Genomic DNA, 24,093 nt, shown 5'->3' with positions numbered 1-24,093 from the left:
GAAAAGATAATTTTGGCCGGGGATCTGAGGATCCCGGGTTCTGCTGGGCTACACAAGCAGATAATTTTTCAAAACTTTTGAAAGGGGAATCAGATTGCATGTTTGACAAAGCAAGTCATTTGTGCAGAGAGGGCCAAGATTTATTTATTTATCTGATTTGACTTATACCCCACCCTTCCCACGAACAGATTCAGGGCAGCTTACAACACAGATTATACAATTAAAACATCATCCTAAAACATAAAAGGCAAACCATGTTGCTGACAACTCATTTCTTATCCCTGCGCATGCACAGAATGCGGGGATAAGAAGTGAGTGGAGATAAAACAGTTTGCCTCCCCACCACCTCCTGAGGCCCAGAAAGGCACATCGTGGCTGTGGGAAGGTCCGGCATCGTGGCACCAGGCCTTCCCGCTACCTCGGAATTTCTCAGCTGGGCAGGAGTAGGCAGGCGAACCGTCACTTTCTCCCTGCCCAGCTGTTCTGCAGGAAAGGGGGGGCAGCGGTGGAATCCTCTCGCCCACTGCTCAACTGGGCATGGAGAAGGTGGGCAAACCTGCTTTCTCCCTGCCCAGCTGATCTGCGAGCAGGGAGGGGGCAGTGGAGGAGGGGGATGGTGCTGGAGTATAGCTGAGCTCTGCGGAAGCTACTGGCCATGGCAGTTTTCTCCTGCCCCGCCCATGTCTCACACTTGTGATGCGGGGCAGCCCAGCCTGCTGCAGCCCGCAGCGGCCTGGCTTGCTGTGATGTGGGGTGGCCCAGCCCTTGCTGCTAGAGCTCATTGTATCCTTTCACAACGGGCTCTGGCGCTAGTAGAAATATAAAACCAGCTTTGTTTTGTCACTTCTTAAAAATAGAATGTCCCCCTCTCCTGCTATGTTCCCCCCTCTCCCATCACACTTTTGGATGTGTGGACACCTCATGTTTCACATCAAGATAAGGTTTATTGTATCATTTTGTTAGGTATGCACGTTATTTCTTCTATGGTAGTTTGATGAGGATTGGAAAGGAAGGGGGGCACGAACTTCCTGAATGTGCCGTTTGGGAACAGTTGGGTTCCCAATGGGCTTAGACTGGAGTAACTCTGGGTAGAATTGCCCTAAATAGCATTCCCCAGTTTTTCACCACTCTGAGACATTGAAATCCCCTTTCTTGAGGGGGGAAAAACCTCCTGTAGCAGGAGTAAGAACACTGCTTTCCTAAAGACTGCTCTCCAGCTCTATGAGGTAAATCAGAGAGCAGAACCACAAGTGACAAAAGGCACAGATTGGACACTTGTCAGCTTCCCTCAAGTTTTGATGGGAAATGTAGGCAGCTTGGCGGAATGTTGGACAAGTGACAGTTGAAAAGTCTGTTGGACGGCAGTTGGAGAGCCAAGCTGCAAGACTAGGACGCCTACATTTCCCATCAAAACTTGAGGGAAGTTGACAAGTGTCCAATCGGTGCGGTGCCTTTTGTCACTTGTGGTTCTGCTCAGAGACAACCATTCAGATCAGTTACTCTCTGCCTCAGACTGGTGCTTTCCAGAAGCGGAGAAACAAATGAAGGGAGAAAGAAAACTTGGAGCACAACAGGAGTGCTGGTGGTGTTAAATGCTCAAGACAATTCATTGAAATAAAAGCAAGCTCATTTGCTGGCGTTCTCCAGAATGCAACAGCGGCATCTCCTGGTTCACATTAGAAAAACAAGCAGAGGAGAGAAAAGAGAGAAAAGGAAAGAAGGGAGGGAACAACACTCTGGGCAGAGGACTCCCAGAGACCAGGAGGTAGGACTAAACATCATTTTTGGCAAGTCATCGTTCTCATGTTTGAGATAACATTTAGGCTGATTTATATCCCAGCCAAAGATGAGAGGGATGTTTCAAGGGAGGGCATCAGGATGCAAAGGAACAAGGCAGCTTGATTGGATGGGAGAGGTGTAGCAAAGGAAGATGTTGGGATGCGAAGGTACAGTGGTACCCTAACTCCATTCTCAGGTGTGATACCATCAGTGCTCTCAGCTATGTGCAAGACACTGCAGTGTTCCTGAGAAAAGTACAATCAGTTGACAATATTCCAGATAATGCTATTTTGGCCACCATGGATATTAGCAGTGCAATCCTAAGCAGAGTTACACCAGTCTAAGCCCATTGAAGTCAAAGGACTTAGACTGGAGTAACTCTGCATAGGATTGGATCCTTGCTAATGCTATGTCCTTGTAAACTCATATTTATTGACCCTATGGAATTGTTTATGGAAATGTCCTTGACACTGTATGGAAATGTCCTTGCTACTGGTTGTACTAATCTCACACTATGTAGTGGTGCAGTGGTTAAGAGCGGCAGAATTCTGATCTGGAGAGCCAGGTTTGATTCCCCACGCCTCTACTTGAAGCCAGCCAGGTGACCTTGGGTCAGTCACAGCTCTCTCTGAGCTCTCTCAACCCCACCCACCTCACAGGGGGATTATTGTTGTGGGGATAATAATGACATAATTTGTAAATTGCTTTGAGTGGGTGTTAAGTTGTCCTGAAGGGCAGTATATAAATCAAATGTTATGTCATTATAATCTGCCTTGAGTCCCAGCGAGAAAGGCAGACTATAAATAGCATTAAAATAAATAAATAAATAAATAAATAAATAAATAAATAAATAAATAAATAAATAAATAAATTACTCCAGATTTGGTGAAAATTTATTCCTTCAAATCACAGCAATGGGCACTCGCGTGACACCACAATATACCAACAAATTCATGGCTGACTTGGAACTGTGCTTTCTCAGCAACCACATCAGCTCTCACTCTTTCTGTACTTGAGATTTATTGATGACATTTTCATCATCTGGAAACACGGGAGGAATTTCACTAGGCCTTCAGTAACTTCCATCCCACCATCAACCTGACCTTCATATCACACAGAATTGATTGTTGGGTCTGAAGCCCTAGGAACCGTTAACAATGTTTGGTGAGATGACCCCTGTAGCCCCATGATGGACAGCTATTGGCTGTGTTGGTGCTACCAGACTGGAATCATAATAAGGGATTCTTTTTGCTCATGTAAGGAAAATAATCTTCAAATATTTCAAGTGTGCAAAAATGCTACATCTCTGTTATGTTTTTGTGTATTATGCCACAAAGGAATGTAGCACGGAATCTTTTGAACAAGCATTGGGAGGGGCACCAGAGATCACATCGCAAATTTACGATGGCTATTGGAACGCACCAGGGAATTTCAGAAGAAAATCAGCCTGTGTTTTGTAGATTAAAGCAAAGCTTTTGACTGTGTGGATCATGAAAAACTGTGGATAGTGTTAAAAGAATGGGAGGAGCACAACATCTGAGGTTGGAACCTCTATGCAGAGCATATAATAAGGATAGCTGGATTAGGTCTAGAAGAAGCTGGAGTAAAAATTGGAGGAAGGAAAATTAACCATTTGAAATATGCAGATGACACCACATTACTGACAGAAAATAGTGACTTGAAACAACTACGGATGAAGGTTAAAGGAGAAAGCGCTAAAGCAGGATTACAGTAGAACATCAAGAAATAATGACTACTGAGGCATTACAAAATTTTAAAGATGACAATGAGGAAATTGAAATTGTCCAAGATTTTCTATTCCTTGGCTCAATCATCAACCAACAGGGAGACTGCAGTGAAGAAATCAGAAGAAGATTGGAAGAGTAGCTGTGAGGGAGTAGAGAAGATCCTTAAAGATAAAGATGTCTGTCTCTCTGGGGACCAAGATCAAGATAATCCAAACTATGGTATTCCCCATTGCCATGCATGGATGTGAAAGCTAGACAGTGAAGAAAGCAGGAAGAAAATTGATTCATTTGAAATGTGGTGCTGGAGGAGAGGTTTGCGGGTACCATGGACGGCCAAAAACACAAATAAGTGGGTATTAGACCAAATCAAGTCTGAATTCTCCCTAGAAGCTAAAAGGACAAAACTGTCTCTTAAGCACTTCCCTTTGAAACTTTTCTATTTATTTGCTGGTTTTGGTTTTAAAATTCATTGTTTTTTCTTTAGAGAATGTATATTTTGCCTTTCTAGAGGCCTGTTTATGGCAACTCGAAAGTAATATTGATCAGTGCATTAGGCAGGGGTCATAGAAGTAAAAAATCCTTCTTGAATGCAGAAAACTAGCATGTACAATGTTTTCTTAACTCAATGTTTGCTTTGAATGTCAAACTTCTAGGTCTTTTAAAGAAATTCTCTGTTTTGTGGCCTTTTGACTAATCAAGTCAAAAGCAAATTCTCTTTCATTTCTCAGCATTTTTGACTCCTGTTTGGCTGTTTGTGGGAGGGTGGGCAATAAAAGAGGTCTTTCACCTTCCTGGATGGGAGGAACAAACTTCATCCATTAGTTCTCCTCATCCCAACAGCAGCCTCTGAACAACCAGGTACTCTTTATTAGCAGGTTAGGCAAGAGCAGCCCAGAAGGGAACATGAAGACGCTGAACATAAATGACTGGCGAAGGGTCTTTCTGGAGCAGATCCAAGAGGGGAAACCAAATGATGTCTGGAACCTGAAGATGGATCAGCAGCTTGATTTCACTCACTTTAGCCCTGGATGCAGGATCAAGCCCATGCAAGGTAATGAATTGACAGCTCTGGAGCCAGAAATGTAATGACTGTAAAAATGAGTTGGACTGGAAAAAGTAGCATTACCAATCTCGGTTTTCAAAAATTTTGGCACCTTGATCTGCCTGTCTCTAAAGATGTGTGGACTGCCTTGGGAGCAAGGAAATTAAAAAAAAAAACCCTAAGGTATCTGTGCATGTACAGAACGGTGGCTTTCTTGCAAAAGGAACCTGCTTTTGTTTTTAAAAAACTTGCCCAAGGACGTGTTGCCTGGTATAAGCAGATTGCATTTCCCCTATGAAATCTGCTCCCTCGTTCCATCAATTGACATAGGACCCAGCCTGTACATAAGCACAACACCCTGCTTTGAACTGACCATGTCTTGAATGAAATTGAGAATCTGCTTGTAATCTGAATGGCGAGCACAATATTATTGGCTTATATTTTGCTGGAATCGACCTGGTGTGGCAATGTCCACATTGCCCCAAATGATTTCCTGCTTACTGCTGCCCAAATTGGGCTGCTGCAGTGCACTGGAACGCACACCAGGAGGCGCATTCCTCCCCACCAGCCAGGAAAGCGGGGTGGGGTGGGGGCAGGAGAGAGAGAGAGAGAGAGAGAGAGAGAGAGAGCAGCTTGTTAGTGGGAAAAGGTGCTCCATGCCTTGCTCTGGTGCCACACCGCTCAATTTGCCATAGTGTGGGAGAAGGGGTAGGGGAAGGGTGGATCTGGCTTCCTGCTACAGCATATTTATTCATTCGTTAGTTAGTTAATGCCATTTATAGTCCACCTTTCTCACTGAGACTCAAGGCGAATCACACAGTGTGAGATTAGTACAACTAGTATCAAGTTCATTTCCACATGGTATCAAGGACTTTTCTCCAGGCCAGATTGGCCAGCGATCTTAATGTTTTTTGGGCCAGGTGGACCGCTCGCCTTTCAGATCCTAGCCAGCTCTCCGTCTACTGGCCCGTTGAATGGACTGGAAACTAAGGCGGGGGATGTCATAGATTCATCTACAGCTTTATATCAGCCAGTACTTGAAGCTCCATTCACACCTGCAAATCTTGGTGGTTCATCTGGGTGAGAATGGTTTGGTCACCTATCTGGGCCCTCTGCCAGGTGGGATCTGGAGTTCGCCTGGAATTACAACTAATCTCCAAACTGGGGGAAATGGTATCTTTGAAGTACAAATGTTCCTGCTGAGCTCCCTTCCCTCCCCAGACTCCACTCTCCTTAGGTAGGCTCTGCCTCCAGTCTCCAGGAATTTCCTGACCCAGTTGGCATCCCTAGCCTGACCTTGAGTTTACTGGTGTAGGAGTCCCTGACTGGGCCCATGGGATCACCAGTCCCTGGCTAGATACGCTCCACAGGCAGACAAGGAGCTGATCCCTTAAGCTAGGAAAAGTGAGAAAGTCCCAATGCAAAATGAATCAGGACTTAAAGAGGGCAGTGTGAGGGAATTTTTAGCATGCCCTATTGCAGGGGTGGCTAAACTGTGGCTCGGTAGCCACATGTGGCTCTTCTAGACATAGTGTGGCTCCCGGAGGTCTCCGAGTATCACTATGGCCATACATTTTATTTTAGTTTATTTCCCTTTCTTCCCTTTCCTTCTTTCCTTCTTTCTTTCCATGTTTTCCCCTCCCTTTTCCTTTTTTCCTTCCTTCTTTCTTTCTTTCCATGTCTTTCATATTTTCAATAAAAATGTTTGGGTTGCCAGGTCTGACTCAGAAAAATATCTGGGTACTTTGGAGGTGAAGCCCAGCAAGCATGTGATGTCACTTTTGTGATGTCACTTCCAAGTCAAAGGTCAGGTGATGGCTTTTTCCAAGCTCCACCCCTTCCGATGATGTCACTTCTAGCATACTGCAGTAAAACCCCACCCTTTCTTGTGACGTCACTTTCAGGACACCCCTCCCCCCAAACCTGCTTCTTCATCTGAAGTCATTTCAATGCATCATGTCTTGCAGCTCTCAAACATCTGACGTAGCGTTTATTCTATGAGGCTCTTATATTAAGGAAGTTTGGCCCCCCCTGCCCTATTGTTTTTTAGATGCATGGTCTACATTGACTAAAGAACTTTTCTCCCTGTGTGCTTATCACCCCTCTTTCCATCCTGTGTTTTGGTTGTAATAACACAAAAAGCCTTGCTGTGCACAGTCAGTTTGCACTCTGAGAACAAATGAGGGCTACGTATGTTTCCTTCTTGCCCTGTTCTCAGCCTCGGGGATGTTCTTCAGTAATACAGAGATAACCAAGGAGCCTTTCTGATACTTTATGTTACATGACCTGAAAGGAAACATAATCTTGACCTGTCAATCTATCATGTTCCAAACAGCATGTGACATTCATCTGATTGTTTATGTATTCTTGTAATAAACCCTTGTACTGGTCACGAAGGTTGTTTACTCGCATCGTGCCTGTGTGACGGTATAAATGTAGGTGCTGCCAGTTTGTTGGCATGCAGTAATAGCACGGGCATCAGGCTTATCTGAGAGCTTCTCATAATAAACCTTCTCTGCTTCTAAGATGACCAAGTTTGAAGCCTTGATTAATTATTCAGACAAGGAGAGAAAGAGGACCTTGTAGTTGGCAACAGAGGTAATAAAAGTTTTTCCCAACACTCTGCTTTCAAAATGGCATCGGGCAGCTCTTGGCTGCATGCCGTTCATCTCTTGTCAGCCCTTTAAAGGTCTTTCCCCCCTATCCCTGCTGAGCTATGCTGTAGGATTTACAAGGCGGTTCAACAGTGTAAGTGAGGAGAAATGAAGGGGGCAGTTCTGGAGTGGGGGGGACGGGGACGGTTTCTTCAGTTGCAATAGGGAGAATTGGAGGCCAGCAGCAGTAAGTGGAGCAAATTGTGTGTGTGGCAAAATGCCGTTCTCGACTAGATCCAGAGGAGTTAGCCGTGTTAGTCTTCAGTAGCAAAATAGCAAAGAGTCCAGTAGCACCTTTAAGACTAACCAACTTTATTGTAGCATAAGCTTTCGAGAACCACAGTTCTCTCCATGCATCATTGACAAAGAGAGATGTGGTTCACAAAAGCTTATGCTACAATAAAGTTGGTTAGTCTTAAAGGTGCTACAGGACTCTTTGCTATTCTCAACTAGAGTTGCCAACTCTGGGTTGCAAAATTCTTGGAGATTTGGGCATGGAGCATAGGGGAGTGGAGGGTGTGGGAAAGAGAGGGACCTCAGTGGGGCATTGTGCCATAGTCTACCCTCCAAAGCAGCCATTTCCTCCTCAGGAACTGATTTTTGTAGTCTGGAGATCAGGTTCAGGGAGAACTCCAGGCCCTTCCTGGAGATTGGCAACCCTACGTGTGGCTTTTTCCGTGGCAGACACATATTTTATGCCCGCAAGGAGCCATTAGAAACATTCTTCTCAAGTGTCTTTAATATTTAATATTTTTTTTGCAATATTTTGCACCCTGGCTTTTTCCATTGTGGCTTTTATACAGTCTCTGTGTCTAATGAGCTGTTGTGTCATTCCTTGCGGGAATCTGTTTCAGCAAGCCGGGAAGAATCACTTTCGTTTCTCATGTTGGGGCTTGGCTTGGCTTGCTTCCGAAAGGACAGAGAACAAAGAGCAAATCCTTTGCTTTCCTGAGAAGGTAGCAGCGGTTGGCAGCAAGAAACTTCATCTCGCCGGCGTTCTCATACCGGCTTTGGAAAAATCAAATAATACACAAGGCGGAGCGTGAAGAAGCTGAACATGGATTATTGGAAAGAGGCCTTTCGGGAGCAGATGTGTGCGGCAAAACCAAGAGACGCCTGGAGTCTAAAGCAGGACAAACACCTCGATCCTAACCCGGAATCTGGGTGGAAGAAGGCGGTGCAGGAACACGCCCATGCAAGGTAACAAACTGGATGCTATTAAACATGTCAGTGAATGATGCCTGCATCCACAGTGTGGCATGGAAATGTGCCTTGTCACAGCGGCAGTAGCAAGAGGCACAGGATAGGGCATGAATTGTGTCCATACAATCTGTTCCCTTTGCTTGGTTGCTGTGCTGTCCCCCACCCCCACACTCCTTCCCTTCCTTCCATGAATATGCAATAAGCATAGGCTTTAGCATAGTGGTTAAGTGGTTCAGCTGCGAATCAGCACTCTGCTGGTTCGAATCCCACTCCTGCCATGAGCTCAGCAGGTGGCCTTGGGTCAGCCATTCTTCTCAGCCCCAGCTCCCCAGCTGTATTGTGGGGATAATAATAACACTAACTAGTTCACTGCTCTCAGTGAGGCACTAATCTGTCTAGAAGAGCAGTGTATAAGAACAGTTTACTATTACTATTACTATTACTATTACTATTACTATTACTATTACTATTACTATTACTATTACTATTACTATTACTATTACTATTACTATTACTATTATGGAAAATCTGCTGGCCCCCATGTCTCTGGATGACCCCTCTTTCCCCTAATTTCCTTTTTCAGTACTGATCCACATTGTAATGCTACAGCAGATGTTAGCAGGGAAAGGGGGGAAAGCCCTTTAAAGGGCTAAAGGGAGGGGGAGGTTACGGCACACAGCAGCATACCCCATTTACAAAGAAACTTAGTTCTGACCCCTCCCCATAGTAGTAGGAAACTGTAAAGCGAGGGACAAAATTGAGGTGGGAGGGTTCAATTTTGGGCATAGGTCCTGCAAGTAAGATGGTCTTCTCCATTCTTCTAATCCTGCCTTGGTTTGCTGCTGTTATAGAAGCAGCTCCCTTTCTTGAATTAAAAGAGGAACTCTGGGGTATCCTTGTGTAACTCCATTGAACATTATCCTCCAGGGTGGAAGATTGTGGGAAATGGATTCTTGAACATAAAGGATGTGTGAATGATACAAAAATAAGGGACTGTGTACAGCAAGCCCGATCTCATCAGATCATGGAAGCTAAGCACGGCCAGCCTTGGTTAGTGATTGGATGGGAGACATCCATAGAAGACCGGGGCTTCTCTGCAGAGGCAGGCAATGGTAAATCACCTCTGTTAGCCTCTTGCCTTGAAAACCCCAGTAGGGGTCGCCGTAAATCAGCTATGACTTGATGGCGCTATCCACCACCACCATCACGTCCAGCATTAATCCTACAGAAGTAATTGTTTACCTTTGCTCACTCTTGCAGGTGCCAGCACATGGGCAAAATCAACAGCAGCCCGTTGATTTCTCTGTGGTGGCCCCCGCCCTGTGGAACGGCCTGCCTGAGGAGGTCAGGAGAGCCCCCACCCTCCTGGCTTTCTGCAAATGATGCAAAACTGAATTATTCAAAAAGACTTTTTACTCAGATAGGAGGGCGGTATTGTAGAGAGGGGGTCTCAGCTGTTTCGCTAAATGAGTCAGGAACCCTAGACTTCACCACTATGTTGCCTTACATATTATCTGTTGCTTTAAAGATGTACTCCTGTGCTTTGTGTTGTTTAAGGTCAGTCCTAGAATTGATTATGTTCTGTTTCAGCAATTCTTCAGCCCTGTGTTGGATCCTTGCTAATACTATATCTTTGTAAACTTGTATTCATTTATCCTGTGACATTGTTTATGGAAATGTCCTTGGCACTGTATGGAAATACCTGCCCTTTTCCTTGCTACTGATTGTACTAATCTCACATTATGTAATCCGCCTTGAGTCTCAGTGAGAAAGGCGGACTATAAATGACATAAATAAATAAATAAAATCATTTTCCTTCTCCTGTCTTTCCTCACTAGTTTTGTGTGTTCACAATGCTACCACACGTGGTCCTCACATCAAGTCGTGATCCTGTTCCACATGTACTGGGAGCAATCTGTGCGACGAGGTTGGGTCCGGTGGAGGACTTTTCGGCAAGAATGCCACAAATGCTCCTCGACTCAGAAGGAGAAGCCGCGGTTCGCCAGGGAGGATACTGACAGCATCATAAAACGCCTGATCCTTGACATCCGTGAGAAATGCTACCGAGAACGAGTCCGTCGCAGTGACCTCTCTGAGGTGATGATATGTGAGGGAAGTGGGCCGCACCAAAGTGAATCTTGTGAAGCTTGTCAAATGGGACTACACAAAGGCCATCGTGGGAGGCCTGATGGAGCACGGCATGATGGGATGCCTGATGGTACATTACATCATGGGAAACCTGGTGGTGCAATGTATTATGGGACGCTCCAAAGCCCAAGGTATTCCTGGACCCCAAACTTGGAGAGTTACGAAGGCTCAGCCGTCCACACTTCCTCAAGGAGAAGTCTGATTCAACCGTCAAGGCAGTTTTCTCCTCCCACCGTTTCTCGTCCTTGCTGCGTGTGCTGCTTTGTTATTGCTATGGCTGCTGTTGTTTTTGTATTAGTTGCTTATTGGAATGACTGGTTCAGGGGATGACATTACAAGAGGATAAGGGGGTGCAAATTTCGGCCCTGGTGTAGCATCGGTCGTGCAAAGCGGAGGTCTTACAATGCCAAGTTTACACCATTCACCGCCAGTCATTCCAGACCCACCCGCATATCAAGCTGAGCGACCTTTGTTTGCTTGCCCTTCTGCGAATGGGTGCAGGAGTAGCTTTGCCGGCAGGCACATCAGATATTCCAAATCAAACTAGAAAACTATCTGTATATCAATCTGTACCATTGTACGGCAAGGAGATAATGAATTTTTGCAGAATCCTGTGAAAGCCTTTATTTGCCTCTTTCGCTCTATCTCAGGGGTGGTCAAACTGTGGCTCAGAAGCCACATGGGGCTCTTCTAGACATATTGTGGGGCTCCCGGTGGTCTCTGAGTATCGCCATGGCCATACATTTTATTTTAGTTTAGTTTATTTCCCTCCCTCCCTTCCCTCCCTTCCCTCCTTTCTTTCCATTTTTTCCTTCCATGTCTTTCCCTCCCTTTTCCTTTTTTCCTTCCTTCCTTCCTTCTTTCCACGTTTTTCATATTTTCAATAAAAATGCCGGGTCTGACTCAGAAAGTACCTGGGGACTTTGGGGGTGAAGCCTAGCAAGGCTGTGAGATCACTTTTGTGATTTCGCTTCCAAGTCAAAAGTCAGGTGATGGCTCTTCCCAAGCTCCACCCCTTCTGATGGTGTCACTTCCAGCATACTGCACCAAAACCCCACCCCTTCCTGTGATGTCACTTTCAGGACACTCCCCCAAACCCGCCTCTTCATCTGAAGTCACTTCAATGCATCATGTCTTGCAGCTCTCAAAACATCTGGCATTTATTCTATGTGGCTCTTACATTAAGCAAGTTTGGCCACCTCTGCTCTATCTGTTTCCCACCTGATTATTGCACAGTCAGATAGAACATTGAAGACAGTACACAGCCTATCACTGGGAAAGCATCCCAAGGACGGGGGCTTGTTCTTGCATGTGGTTCAGCCACAGTAATCGGTACAAAGCTAGCCAAGCCTCAAGGTCTTTAGCTCTTCCTTGCATTGTCAGTCAGCTGCTGGCAACCAGCAGGAGTCCAGGGTGCGGTGGGGACATGGAGGGGAAGGCACTGTCGGGCAATAGCAATATGTCACTTCTGGGAAAAAAACAGGAAATGACATCATGCCAGAACTGATATCTAGGAATCACTGGAAACTCTATGGCAAAACAGAAAGGAATCCGGTGATTCTTAGAGCGACATCACTTCTGGGTTTTCCCTGGAAGATAAAACCCTCCCTGGGTGGCATGATTTTATTATTTTCCCCTTCTACCAGCCTCTGGAGCGCCAGTGGGCAATGGGGTCAGGGATTTGGGTGGACGTTAAAAGACCAAGAACATTCAATCAATTGAAGAAATTAAGGGCAGATACCATATGCATTCTAGAACTGGGTGACCTCTTGAAACCTCTTCAGAAGAGGTCTAGAGTAAGCCTATTTGTTGTTTGATCTTGCATTTTCGCTGAACAACCATCCTGCTGATAACCTTGTTAAACCTTAATAAACACTGTTTATTAATAAACATCTTGTTAAACCTTAATAAACCTTAATAAACATAAGAGATCTGTTGTCTTCTTGGTTCTCCTAAAAACAGGGCCTGGCAGGCCCTTAGTCTAAAGGAAGACACTTTCTGTCTGTTTGTCCATTTGTATTTTATTCTGGTTCACATCACGGTGCATTCCAGGAACATTGTTTTCTGTCCAGTACATTTTAATCCCACTCTTTCTCCAAGGAACTCATGGTTCTCCCATCTCTCATTTTATCCGCAAAATAGCCCTATGAAGTATGAAGAGCAGGAAGGAACTACACGTTACATTTTCCCCCAGTATAGTCCAGTATTTTGATCTCTGGGTCTGTCCCAAACTCTGATTCTAAGCTCTTCCCTAAACCAGAACGCCATCTCACATTGGTGGCTTCTCTCTATAGGTATGGTTATGAGCAATACCTCGTCCTTCCACTTTCTAAAAAAAAAAAGAAGTGAGTCACTAGAAAGCTTTCTGGTGCATGACCAGCATAAACAGTGACCCCTCTGTCCATGAACTTTGGGCACATTTTCACGCATAAAACTATCATTCTCGATATGCCTTTTGTGTGAAACCCATTGAATTCTTGGTGGCGTGACGTCACTCTTAGGAGTGACATTGTCACTTTGCCAAGGGAGTATGCCTGGGAGGCCTGTTCCCTTGCCTCCCCCTTCCCACTGGCTAAGTGAATGGTGGTGGGGGGCAGAGGGTGGGGGCCTGGGATCCCTATAGCAAAGCCATGCTTGAAGTTGGAAAAGTGCTGCTCAATGAAATATCAGAAACCCACCAGACAGCTGGAGTAAGATTTCCATTGGCCAGCGGGAGGGGCTTCAGTGCTTTACATAACTTTTGTCACCCCCATAGCAAAATCGACACACCATACAAAAGTAAAAGAAACCACGCCAATGTGCTTAATTTGCATAATTTAAATTGCAGAATTCATCTTACCACGTTATAGAATTTCAGTTTTTTAAAAACCCTTCCCGCCTCAAGTATGTCCTGAGTTTTGAAACGTGTGGATGGCATTTCCAGTTAAGTCCCTGAGATTTGATACATTTTTGGTTCCTACCAATCCCCAACCCCCTTTCTCCACTGACATCATAGGAAGTTGCCTTCCATGAACCTTGTTCAGGGAATATATCTAGGATGAGTGAATATGCTTGTGCGTGTGACCCTATGCAAGTTCAGTTGCATGCTCGCTGAGAGCCAGCCCAGCACATGTCCAACTGCTTTTCCAGTGTTCTTCAATGCATGGCATGTGTGCATCATCTCCATGAAGGGACATGCATGTGACTCTACACACATCTCCAAGCGGACATTGAACTGAAGGCTTGTACACTGGGTGCAAAGACGGCTGCCCCAATTCCACCTCTTGCTTCCTGAGACACATTAACTTCTTTTAAATGTATGTAGTCTTAATGGTGTGAGTCAGATCAGTGGCTTGTTTAGTACAAGAATTTTTGCATGGACTGTCAGTAGCCTCCTAGTTCCTTGGACGGAATTTTTCCCAATCCTTCTCTTTCAGGGCAATTCTGGAGTTACTCCAGTCTAAACCCATTGAAATTAGTGGGCTTAGACTGGAGTAACTGTGTTTAGGATTGCACTGTTTGTCCTCCTCCTAACAGGAGATGCCAGGGAGTGAACGCAGTGTGCGACATTGTGCTCAGGGCTGTGGCCCCTTCCCTATGCTACAATGACATCAAATCATTATTGCACTGAATTTCTCCTGAGATTTATTTGAGTCCTGGGGCTGGTACCAACAAGACAAGCATCCTACATCTCTGTTGGTCTATGATATGCTGAATGCAGGTTTGGATAGCCTCGGTTTGCCTCAGGCCATGTATAGAAGAGAGAAGGGGGTTAACTCTTCAACCTCCACTCGGTATTGGTGTTCGAACTAATAGCAGAGTGGGTGAGTTGGTGTTGATTTTCAAAACCAAGAGGAGGTTTAAGGGTTAACCCTCGTCTTCCTTCCCTGCCTGGCTCCAAGGCAAATTAAGGATGTATGAGTATGTTTGAGGCCCCAGATATAGTTCTAAGAACATCAGCAGGTTGCAGACATAGGTACTACTCGATGGTTTTTGCAAATCTTACAATCAAAAGTAGTCCAAATCACCTTGCCCAAGATCTAACGGAGTCCCGTATCTTGGAAAAGAGTTCAGTTGAGCATAAGATCCAGGCCAGGTCTTTCCTGTCTCCATGAATGAACGAACCAAGTTTACCCTGATAAAAAGCCAAGGACAGGCAGACATTAGACAACTGGTTGACCCATTTGCTGGCAGAGGATTTTCTTGCTTTGGCTGTCACTGGGAGATTTCAATTTTTCAATCCTGTGACCTGCTTAATCCAAGGCAGACTCCGAAGCACATTGGAATACACCCCATAGCGGTTGTCCAAGCCACAACCGACTCCCCAAGACACGCTGCCGATTAGCTGCCATTGTCCAGTCTGGTTGTTCAAAGTGACCATGGGACCCCCAGAGTCTCCACTGCATGCATCTTTTCCTCCTAGGTGAAAAAAAGACGAACAAGTGGTGGTAGGCCACCGTTCAGTTTTCACAAGCCACAGTATTCTGTACAGAATTTGCAAACATAAAGCTTCTGGGGTGCCAAGCTGCCCCGGTAACAGGCAGGGGAGATAGCAGATGGCAAGAGGGAGAGACTTTTCCCTGGGTGTGCATGCCGGTGTCATAATAGCACCACTTCCAGCAGTAACGTCTGGTATTCAGGTAAAAACTCTAAGGATTTTGCCCAAATATCGGGGCTTCACTCGGTGGCGTTATGATGTCACATCTGGGCATACAGGAACTGACATCACCGGGCCCTGGCAACCCTGGTATGCTTGCTAGTGCCTTTGCTCTCGTCCCCAAGGCAACCATTTGGCATACTATTTTGTAGGAGATTACCCCCTTTTGGAAAAGCAGACGCAGGGATTCCAGTTCACCCGTTCATCTCCACCTTTTATAATTTTATCCTGCTTTTCCTTCAAGACATTCAGAGAAGTATACATTGGCTGTTTCCACACGTCTTACCTGCCTGCGGAACATCGCACGAAAAATCCAGAAGAAACCATCTTCTCACGCGAAATTTTGTCAGGAAGACGCTGTTATCTGAGAGTTTTGCGCGAAATCACGCGAAACTCCCAAATAACATCTTCCTGGCGCGATTTTGCACAAGAAGACGGTGTCTTCCGGGTCTTTCGCGTGATGTTCCGCAGGCAGGTAAGACATGTGGAAATGTCCATTATTCTTTTCAGTTTATGCTCACAGCAACCCTGCAAGGTAGGTTAGGTTGAGAATGAGAGAGGGGGGGCAGGGGTGGGTGGGTGACTGCTTCAAGGTTACTCAGTGAGCTTTGTGGTCAGGAAGAGAATGAAACCTGGGTCTATAAGAATCTAGTCTGACACTAATCACTACACTGCTGGATTAGTGAAAAGAGTTTGAAAGCCAAGTTTTCATTTTCGGATAAAACCAAATGGCTGGACTAGGTGTTACGGCTGCAGGCTTCAATTTAAAGGCAGGGAGGAAGGAACTCCGCACACTTCCTTTAACTCCAGCTTTCTTCCCACAACCTCCTTCCACTCTTTTCCCCCCACAGTAAGATCTATTTTTGATCTGAGAGACTAGGAGAAGATCAGTTGGGAAGACATCCCAGCACTTGAAGTTTAGCAAAAGAAGTAGCAGAAATAAAGGAAAAGCCGGGCTCACGGGAACTCTGAATTCCACCCAGGCCCTACCTTGCATTTCTCCAGCACAGATCATATCCTCCGTCACGACCTTCTGAAGTCTGGCGTAGGCTTCCTTGCACACAGCATGATCTATCAGCGGGATCTCAATCTGTGACACAAAAAGGGTGCTTGTGGGTTGGTCACTTCAGATAAATAGACATCAGATATAGGGTTGCCAACCTCCAGGCAACTGGGTTTGATTCCCCGCTCCTGTGCTTGAAGCCAGCTGGGTGACCTTGGGTCAGTCACAGCTCTCTCAGAGCTCTCTCAGCCCCACCCACCTCACAGGGTGTTTTGTTGTGGGGATAATAATAACACACTTTGAAAACCACTCCGAGTGGGCGTTAAGTTGCCCTGAAGGGGCGGTATATAAATTGAATGTTATATCATCATCATCATCATCATCATCATCATCATCATCATCATCATCATCATCATCATCAAAACCCGGGTCCACCAGGGAGACAGCCAGCCAGCAGTGTAGGAGCATCTCCACTGCTTCTGCTTGGCCATATTGAAAGGATCACCAGTTGTTTTGTGGCATAGACCATGCCATCTCTAAACCCCAACTATACCTGGCATCTGCCAGGCTAGGGGGTGGGGGGTGGGGCATCAATGCAGTGCAGCCTTTTCTAAGCAAAGTAGCCCAGAGACGGCATCTCTGTTTACTTCCTAAGGACGCTGCATCGCCTTTGAGCCAGTTTGGCGTAGTGGTGAAGAGCGGCAGGAATCTAATCTGGAGAGCCGGGTTTAATTCCCCACTCCTCCGCCTGAAACCAGCTGGGTGACCTTGGGCCAGTCACAGCTCTCTCAGAGCCCTCTCAGCCCCACCCACCTCACAGGGTGATTGTTGCGGGGTAATAATAGCATACTTTGTAAACCGCTCTGAGTGGGCATTAAGTTGTCCTGAAGGGCGGTATATAAATCGAATGTTGTTGTTGTTGTTGTTGTTGTTGTTGTTATTATTCTTATTATTTGAATAAGAAACACTGTCCCCACCTCCATCAGGGCATCTGGGATACGTTGCAGGAACTGCTTCCCCCATCCGCTGACAACCACCATGGCATCTGGTGAGAAAGAAAGGGACCCTTGCTTTGGTATAAGAGAGGAGACCCACCTGCCCCTGCAGAGAAAGAAGGCTGTCCAGGTGATCCATCCCAGCCCGATAAGGCAAATGGGATCTCCACCCACTAGTCCAAAACACATCCCGGAACACTTGATGCCTGGGCCATATCCTAGAAAACTGCATTGATAATCCATGCCTTTTTTAAAACAAAAAGGTCTACTCAGCACCACGAGGAATCCCCAACCCAGCAGGAGATTATAAGCCAATGAGAACGGGGGCACGTTCTAGTGGATTGTGACCGGGGTGTGTGTGTGTCAGATCTATTTATTTATTTAATTTATTTATTTAATTACATTTTTAGACCGCCCTCCCCGTCAGACGGGCTCAGGGCAGTTTGACAATCTAGCTGCTTCCTACTTTGCTGTCCCTTAATGGCACCCCAAACCTGCTGCCTAAACTTGGGGTAAGGCTGCCTCTGGGTCCGTGCGACTGGATTTGCGTCTCTGTGCTGCGTGTATTGTATCCTTCCTGGAAAGTCCGGAATGGGGAGGAAGAGCCAAAGTGCGCACGTCTGCCATGACGAAACCGATGGCATCATACCCGTAATGCCAATGGAAAAGGAGCAGCAGGAATTCAAAAGTGATGCCTTGTTATTTATTTTACATTTCATGTCCCAGAAAGTGTATATAAACTTTTGCAGTAATGCAAGATGAACTTCAGCTTCCAAACTGCATGGGCTGGTGAGCACTGCTGCTCTGGTTGGGCCTGCTGGTTGAAAGAGATGGCAAAGGGGTGTCTTACACATTTGCTGCTAGAACTGGGACTTTTGCATGCCGGTAGGAAAGAGCAAGAGTCCAGTAGCACCAATAAGACTAACAAAAATTGTGGTAGGGCATGAGCTTTCGTGGGTCACAGCTCACTTCTTCAGATACTGTGAGTGCCATTTGGCACCTACCTTGGGGTGGATTGTGAAGATGTGCAAAATGAGTTCGGTGGCCTCTCTGCTGTGCACCATTTAAATACATCAACTTCACTGCTTCCAGCATTTCCAGCATTTTAACTAGCCCAGCCTCAGCAAAGGGAGCAAAGTTCTATCACCAATTTTTAGCTCAAAAATTTAGCCAAATCCAATAAGCAAAACATCTCTCTTATTTGAGCCCTGAATTGCCTCTTCACATCACACAATTCTATTGGCTTACGATGAAATCCTATTCAGAGTTACCACAATCTAAGCCCTCTAATTCCAATAGGCTTAGGCAAGTAACTGTGTATAGGACTGGAAAAGAGCAAGAGTCCAGTAGCACCTATAAAACTAACAAAATTAGTGGTAGGGTATGAGCTGTCGTGAGCCACAGCTCACTTCTTCAGATACAGCTAGAATGGGAGTTCATCTGTCCTTATATCTTGGGGAGTGGAGTGATTTCAGAAGCCGAATGATAACAGCCGGAGAATGACAATAGCAGGTGTGATGGGACAGGGTGGGGTATGCAGAGGGGTGGTGGGTTTGGAGAAATCAGCATTGGTAATGAGACAGGAAGCCCAGGTCTCGATTCAGTCCAGGTGGATGCATTGTCTTGAACTTCACTATCAGTTACAATTCAGCAGTGTCTCTTTCTAATCTCCCTTTGAAATTCCTCTGCATAGGATTGTGTATAGGATTGTTCTCTGTAAATTACATCTTTTCTCAAACGGCATTGCATGTCTGAAAAGCGTGGGTGCCTCCTCACCTTTGAGGTGGGATCCGTCTGGAAAACATATGGGCATCACGTAATTGTTCAGTGTGGCCTCCTCAGACAGCTCCACCAGTGCAATGTCATACTCAAAAGTGGTAGCCCGGTAAGACGGGTGGAGGAAGAGCGACTTGGGTTGGGAACGCTGTTCTGTGTCGTCTTGCGTGTGGGTTCTGTGTTTCCCTGCAAAAAGAAACATAGAAAGAATAGTTCTGGATGGATAACTTTATGCCATATAGTACCAGGGCTCATTTTGAGGGGGAACGCTCAGGAATGCAGTTCTGGTAGTTCCCCAAAGAGGTCACATATCAGGTGGCCCCACCCATCTGACTCGTGGCCATTTGGGTCCATTGCGGCCTGGATTTGGTCCGAAATGGCCACGATCGGGCCTCTGACAGGTGGTGGATCACTCTCCCACTCAGCAGCGGCCCGTTCCTAACCATTTTGGGCCCCTTTTCAGCCATTTTCAGCCTCTTTTTGCCATTTTGGGCCCAATTTTGGCCCTGAATGGCCAGGATTGGGTCCAAAACAGCCGGGATAGGTGAAGTCAGGGGGTGTGGCATATGCAAATCAGTTATGCCAATGACACACTGCTGGTGATGTCAAGGGGTGTGGCATATGCTAATGAGTTATGCTAATGAGTTCCTCCAGCTCTTTTTCTACGAAATGACCCCTGTATAGTTCTATTGCTCATGTCTGACATGATGTGAAGCTACAGCTGTGGATGTTGTTCACCAACTGCTATTGGCTCTAGTTCAAAGTAAGTACAACCAAATTTGTCAGATTTGTTTGTAGAAAGGTTCTTCTGAGCCGCAAATGAAGGCTGGGAATTGCCTGTCCATTTTTGGTAAAAGCGTATATTATTTGATTTGGTGGTTTCCCAGACTTTGCGAGAATGTTGGTTCAAAGGTTGCCAACCCTTTGTGGCATGTACACAATGGCAGAACATGTGCTTTCAATTAAAGTGTGCTGCTGTTTGGGCTGCACCAGGACAGGTGATGGCAGCCGTCAGGAATGTTCGGAGACAAGTTCAGCCAACTAAGATGTGGTCCTTTATGGACACTATAGAAGACAAATGGAAAAATTTGCAAATAGAGTGCTGATTAGCAGAATACTAAGACATGTATTAGAGTGAATGGTGCAATGTAATAGATATGTAACTTCCTTTTTTGTTTGTTTGTTCTCTCCTTCTACCCCCCTCTACTTCTTATTCCCTATTTGCTATCTAAAAAAAAACATTTATTAAAAAAAAAAGGAGGTTCAGATTGGGAATATTCTTGACAGACTGGGATATTTAAGAGATGAACTACTTCCTTGCCCAAACAACCACATGCTTACCGAGAATGACTGTGAACAATGACGGGCTGATCACATCAGAGCTTCGGAAAACGGGGTTCTCTGGATCCAATTCATCGTGGAGGCAGTGAGCGGCAGTCACAACCCACCTGTTGCCTGGGAAACAAGTAAAAAGCTAATTGTCCCTTCAAAGAATACTGCTTTTAGGGATCTCAGGTATCAAGGTTGGGTTTTCAACCATTGATGGAGCAAGGCCATTCAAAAAGATACAAAGATGTGCAGGGTCACCCGAAGCATTCGCCTTCAATGCAGCCAGTGTGGTGAAGTGGTTAGACTGCGGGACTAGGATCTAGAAATCCCAGGTTTGAATCCTCGCTCTGCCATGGAAACTCACCAGGTGACCTTGGGCCAGTCCCATACTCTCTGCCTAACCTACCTCGCAGGGTTGCTGTAAGGATACAATGGAGGAGAGGGGAACAATGTGAGGTGCTTTGGATCCCCACTGGGGGAAAAGGACAGGATATAAATGGAGTAAATAGAGTGATGGATAACCTGTTGCATGGAGCAGTAATGCTACAGCAAGGGGCATCCCCTGAGAGCCAGTTTGGTGCAGTGGTTAAGAGCAGCAGGACTATCATCTGGAGAGCCAGGTTTGATTCCCTGCTCATCTGCTTGAAGCCAGTTGTGTGACCTTGATTCAGTCACAGCTCTTTCAGAGCTCTCTCAGTTCCACCCTCCTCACAGGGTGATTGTGTCGGGATAATTATAACACACTTCGTAAACTGTTGTGAGTGGATGTTAAGTTGTCCTGAAGGGCAGTATATAAATCAAATGTTGTTATTGTTATTATTATCCCCCCTCTCCCAGGGGGCCTTAGAGAATACAAAACTATGGAATGGATGGGAATGTTCCATTTCAAAACGTTGTCTTCTAATCCAGCTAATTCCAAGAGGGTCTTACCTAGGAGCGATCCTCCGCAGAAGGGGCGCCCGTTCCTGTGCAGCATGGCGATCCATGGAGAAATCCCTCTTTGGGCGTAGCGTCCATTAGCAATACGGGCCAGGAGGCTTCGTGAAAACCTTGGTTTCCCACACACTGAAGCAGAGGGGAAAGGCATGGTTTAAGAGGAGGGAGATCCAAATCTTAACTGGCTACCTGGGTGCCTCTAAGCAAAGTTGGGCGAGGAAGGTAGCTACTTATGCCAGTGTAAGTACATTGACTCCTTATTTGGTGGGTAGCCATGTTTGTCTGTAGTAGGAGAGCAAGATTTGAGTCTGGTAGCACCTTAGAGACCAACTAGATTACCAAGGTCCAGTAGCACCTATAAGACTTTAAAAATTTGTGGTAGGGTATGAGCTTTTGTGAAGAAGTGAGTTGTGGCTCATGAAAGCTCACACCCTACCACAAACCTTGTTAGTCTTATAGGTGCTACTGGACTCTTGCTCTTTCCTACTGCTACAGACAGACTAACACAGCTACCCAGCTTGATAGATTTCCAGGGTATGAGCGTTTGAGAATCAAAGCTCCCTTCGCCAGGTGTAGCTGCCACCCTGCGAACCACTTAGACCTTTGGCGCTGTGTAATGAGAAATATTCAGACTTGCCATTTAGCCACAGCAGGATTTGAATCCAGTGGTACCTTAGAAATGCACAAAATTTTCAGCGTATGGACTTTCGAGAGTCAAAGCTCTCTTCTTCAGATGCCCCTGGAATCAAATCCTGCTGTTCTATTTCAGAGTAATGTGGCTCCCGTCCCCACCCGAACATACTCCTGATTTGACTTCCTTAATAATTTCCAGAGGCATATACCTCTCCCACCTTTCCAGAGGCATATACCTCTCCCACATCTACCTCTCCCACCTTTGCTTCCGAGTCTCACCCGTCCTGCCTGTTGCTCCCCTCTACTGACAAGGACCTGTGCTCCCTCCCCTGGATTTGAAGAGTGCCCTCAAGTCATAGCTGACTTATAGTAAGTTTCATGGCAAGAAACTAACAGAGGAGGTTTGCCATTGCCTGCCTCTGCAACCCTGGTCTTCGTTGGAGGTCTCCCATCCAATTACCAAACAAGGCCAGACCCTGCTTAGCTTCTGAGATCTGATGAGATCAGGCTCACCTGGGCTACCCAGGTCAGGGCAAGGTAGGGGCTACTGCAGACAATATGCATGTATGGACAAGAGATATTCAGAGGTGGTTTGCCATTGCCTGCCTCTGCAACCCTGGTCTTTGTTGGAAGTCTCCCATCCAATTACTAACTTTTTTTTTTAGCCCCCACCCTTTCCCCCCTCCTTATTGACTTCCAACAGCTTTCCAACCCCTAACCCATCTTATTACTCAAATTACTCTTGACTATAATTTTCTAAATCTTATATATATTGTATCACTTATTCTAAGCACATTCAAATTCTTCTATATCAATGTTCTGTACTGCATTGGAACATCTTCCATTCCCAAGTTCAGTAGCCCATCCAATTACTAACCAAGGTCAATCCTGTTTAGCTTCTGAGAGGCTCACCTGGGCTATCCAGGTCAGGGCAAGGTAGAGGCTACTGCAGACAATATGCATGTATGGACAAGAGATATTCATAGGGGGTTTGCCATTGCCTGCCTCTGCCACACTGGTCTTCGTTGGAGGTCTCCCATCCAATTACTAACCAAGGTCGATCCTGTTTAGCTTCTGAGACCTGATGAGATCAGGCTCACCTGGGCTATCCAGGTCAGGGCGCTCCCTTCCCTGCTCTTCCCCTAATAGCCGGACTTAGCCACAGCTTAGTCCTCCTAAGCATATTGTTGTGAAACTGGGGCAGTCGAAATCAAAAACACAACAGGAGGAAGTATCCCTGCGAGCCAGGAACGCCTGGGGAGCGACAACATCTTACTGCTTTTCCGCCCACTGGTCGTCCCACCCTCCTCTTTGCCATAAAATACAGAAGAGCATTTCATGGCGATGTTTTCTGGAGCTCTAATGCCGCTTGTTGATTTGCAGAGATCTCTCCCTTGGGTGTGATAAGTGGGATGCTTCCCTTGTGGCAGCTGCTCCCGAAAGTTTCCCTTCACCGTCTGGCACAGAAGAAGCATCGAACCCACACATGCCTTTCCATTGAAAATACTTTCCATCTTCAAAGTGCCGCAAGTTTCCTTTTTTGGCCTTTGTTGCAATAGACCAACCGGCCTACACTACTGGAATCAGTTGTGCTACAACGTCTCCTTTGCATGCAGAAGCGCAAAGGGTTGATTTCCCAGCAGCTCCACTGAAAGGGTGTTGGAAAAAAAACTGCCTGAGACGTGGGAGAATCATTGCTAGTTAAAACAGACAGCACAGAGCTAGGTGAACCAACCACCTGACTTAGCCCGAGATCAATTCAGCTGTCTGGTTTTGACCTAAGAATCCCTAAATCATACTTCTTGGTGATAGCTTTCTGTTGGGGGTGCACCACCCATAAGTTAGCAGAGTAGCAGAGTGTGATATTAGCACAGTGGAAATAAGTAGACAGACTTTTGTGGTTCTAGCTCTATAAAAATATTTGAGAGCCAGTTTGGTGTAGTGGTTAAAAGCGCAGGACTCTAATCTGGAGAGCCGGGTTTGATTCCCCACTCCGCCACTTGAATCCATCTGGGTGGCCTTGGGCTAGGCACAGCTCTCTCAGAGCTCTCTCAGCCCCACCAACCTCACAGGGTGATTATTGTGGGGATAATAATGACATACTTTGTAAACTGCTCTGAGCGGGCATTAAATTGTCCTAAAGGGCAGTATATAAATCGAATGTTGTTGTTATTATTATTATTATTACTTTACTACATAACAGGGTAAAAA

General features: G+C 45.9%; 2 protein-coding genes across 2 annotated transcripts in view; one reads left to right on the top strand and one right to left on the bottom strand.

Annotated features, from left to right (window-relative positions):
- Positions 1 to 7,292: 7,292 nt before the first annotated feature.
- LOC129331750 (receptor-transporting protein 2-like) lies at positions 7,293 to 12,481 on the top strand. The gene is made up of 3 exons (XM_054982244.1): positions 7,293 to 7,317; positions 8,078 to 8,423; positions 10,265 to 12,481. Exons 2-3 carry the CDS (start codon positions 8,281 to 8,283, stop codon positions 10,902 to 10,904), a joined length of 783 nt encoding a protein of 260 aa, XP_054838219.1. The 5' UTR covers positions 7,293 to 7,317; positions 8,078 to 8,280; the 3' UTR covers positions 10,905 to 12,481.
- A 107-nt stretch (positions 12,482 to 12,588) lies between these two features.
- Positions 12,589 to 24,093, bottom strand: part of MASP1 (MBL associated serine protease 1) — a 95,236-nt gene continuing 83,731 nt past the window's right edge. Inside the window, exons 11-16 of the mRNA XM_054982527.1 lie at positions 21,244 to 21,378; positions 20,326 to 20,439; positions 18,985 to 19,170; positions 17,191 to 17,258; positions 16,201 to 16,300; positions 12,589 to 14,972 (exon numbers count right to left, since the gene is read on the bottom strand). Of these exons, the coding sequence (XP_054838502.1) occupies positions 14,782 to 14,972; positions 16,201 to 16,300; positions 17,191 to 17,258; positions 18,985 to 19,170; positions 20,326 to 20,439; positions 21,244 to 21,378 (794 nt within the window). The 3' untranslated portion in view covers positions 12,589 to 14,781. The remainder of the gene's footprint in view (positions 14,973 to 16,200; positions 16,301 to 17,190; positions 17,259 to 18,984; positions 19,171 to 20,325; positions 20,440 to 21,243; positions 21,379 to 24,093) is intronic.

This window comes from Eublepharis macularius, chromosome 6 (assembly GCF_028583425.1).
Source record: "Eublepharis macularius isolate TG4126 chromosome 6, MPM_Emac_v1.0, whole genome shotgun sequence".
NCBI lineage: Eukaryota > Metazoa > Chordata > Lepidosauria > Squamata > Eublepharidae > Eublepharis > Eublepharis macularius.
This window is presented reverse-complemented; position numbering and strand designations above follow the sequence as displayed.

Coding starts and splice junctions, on each gene's coding strand:
- LOC129331750 (XM_054982244.1), top strand. CDS start 8,281: ATGGATTATTGGAAAGAGGCCTTTCGGGAGCAGATGTGTGCGGCAAAA. Junction 8,424..10,264: donor CAGGAACACGCCCATGCAAG/GTAACAAACTGG, acceptor TTTCCTCACTAG/TTTTGTGTGTTCACAATGCT.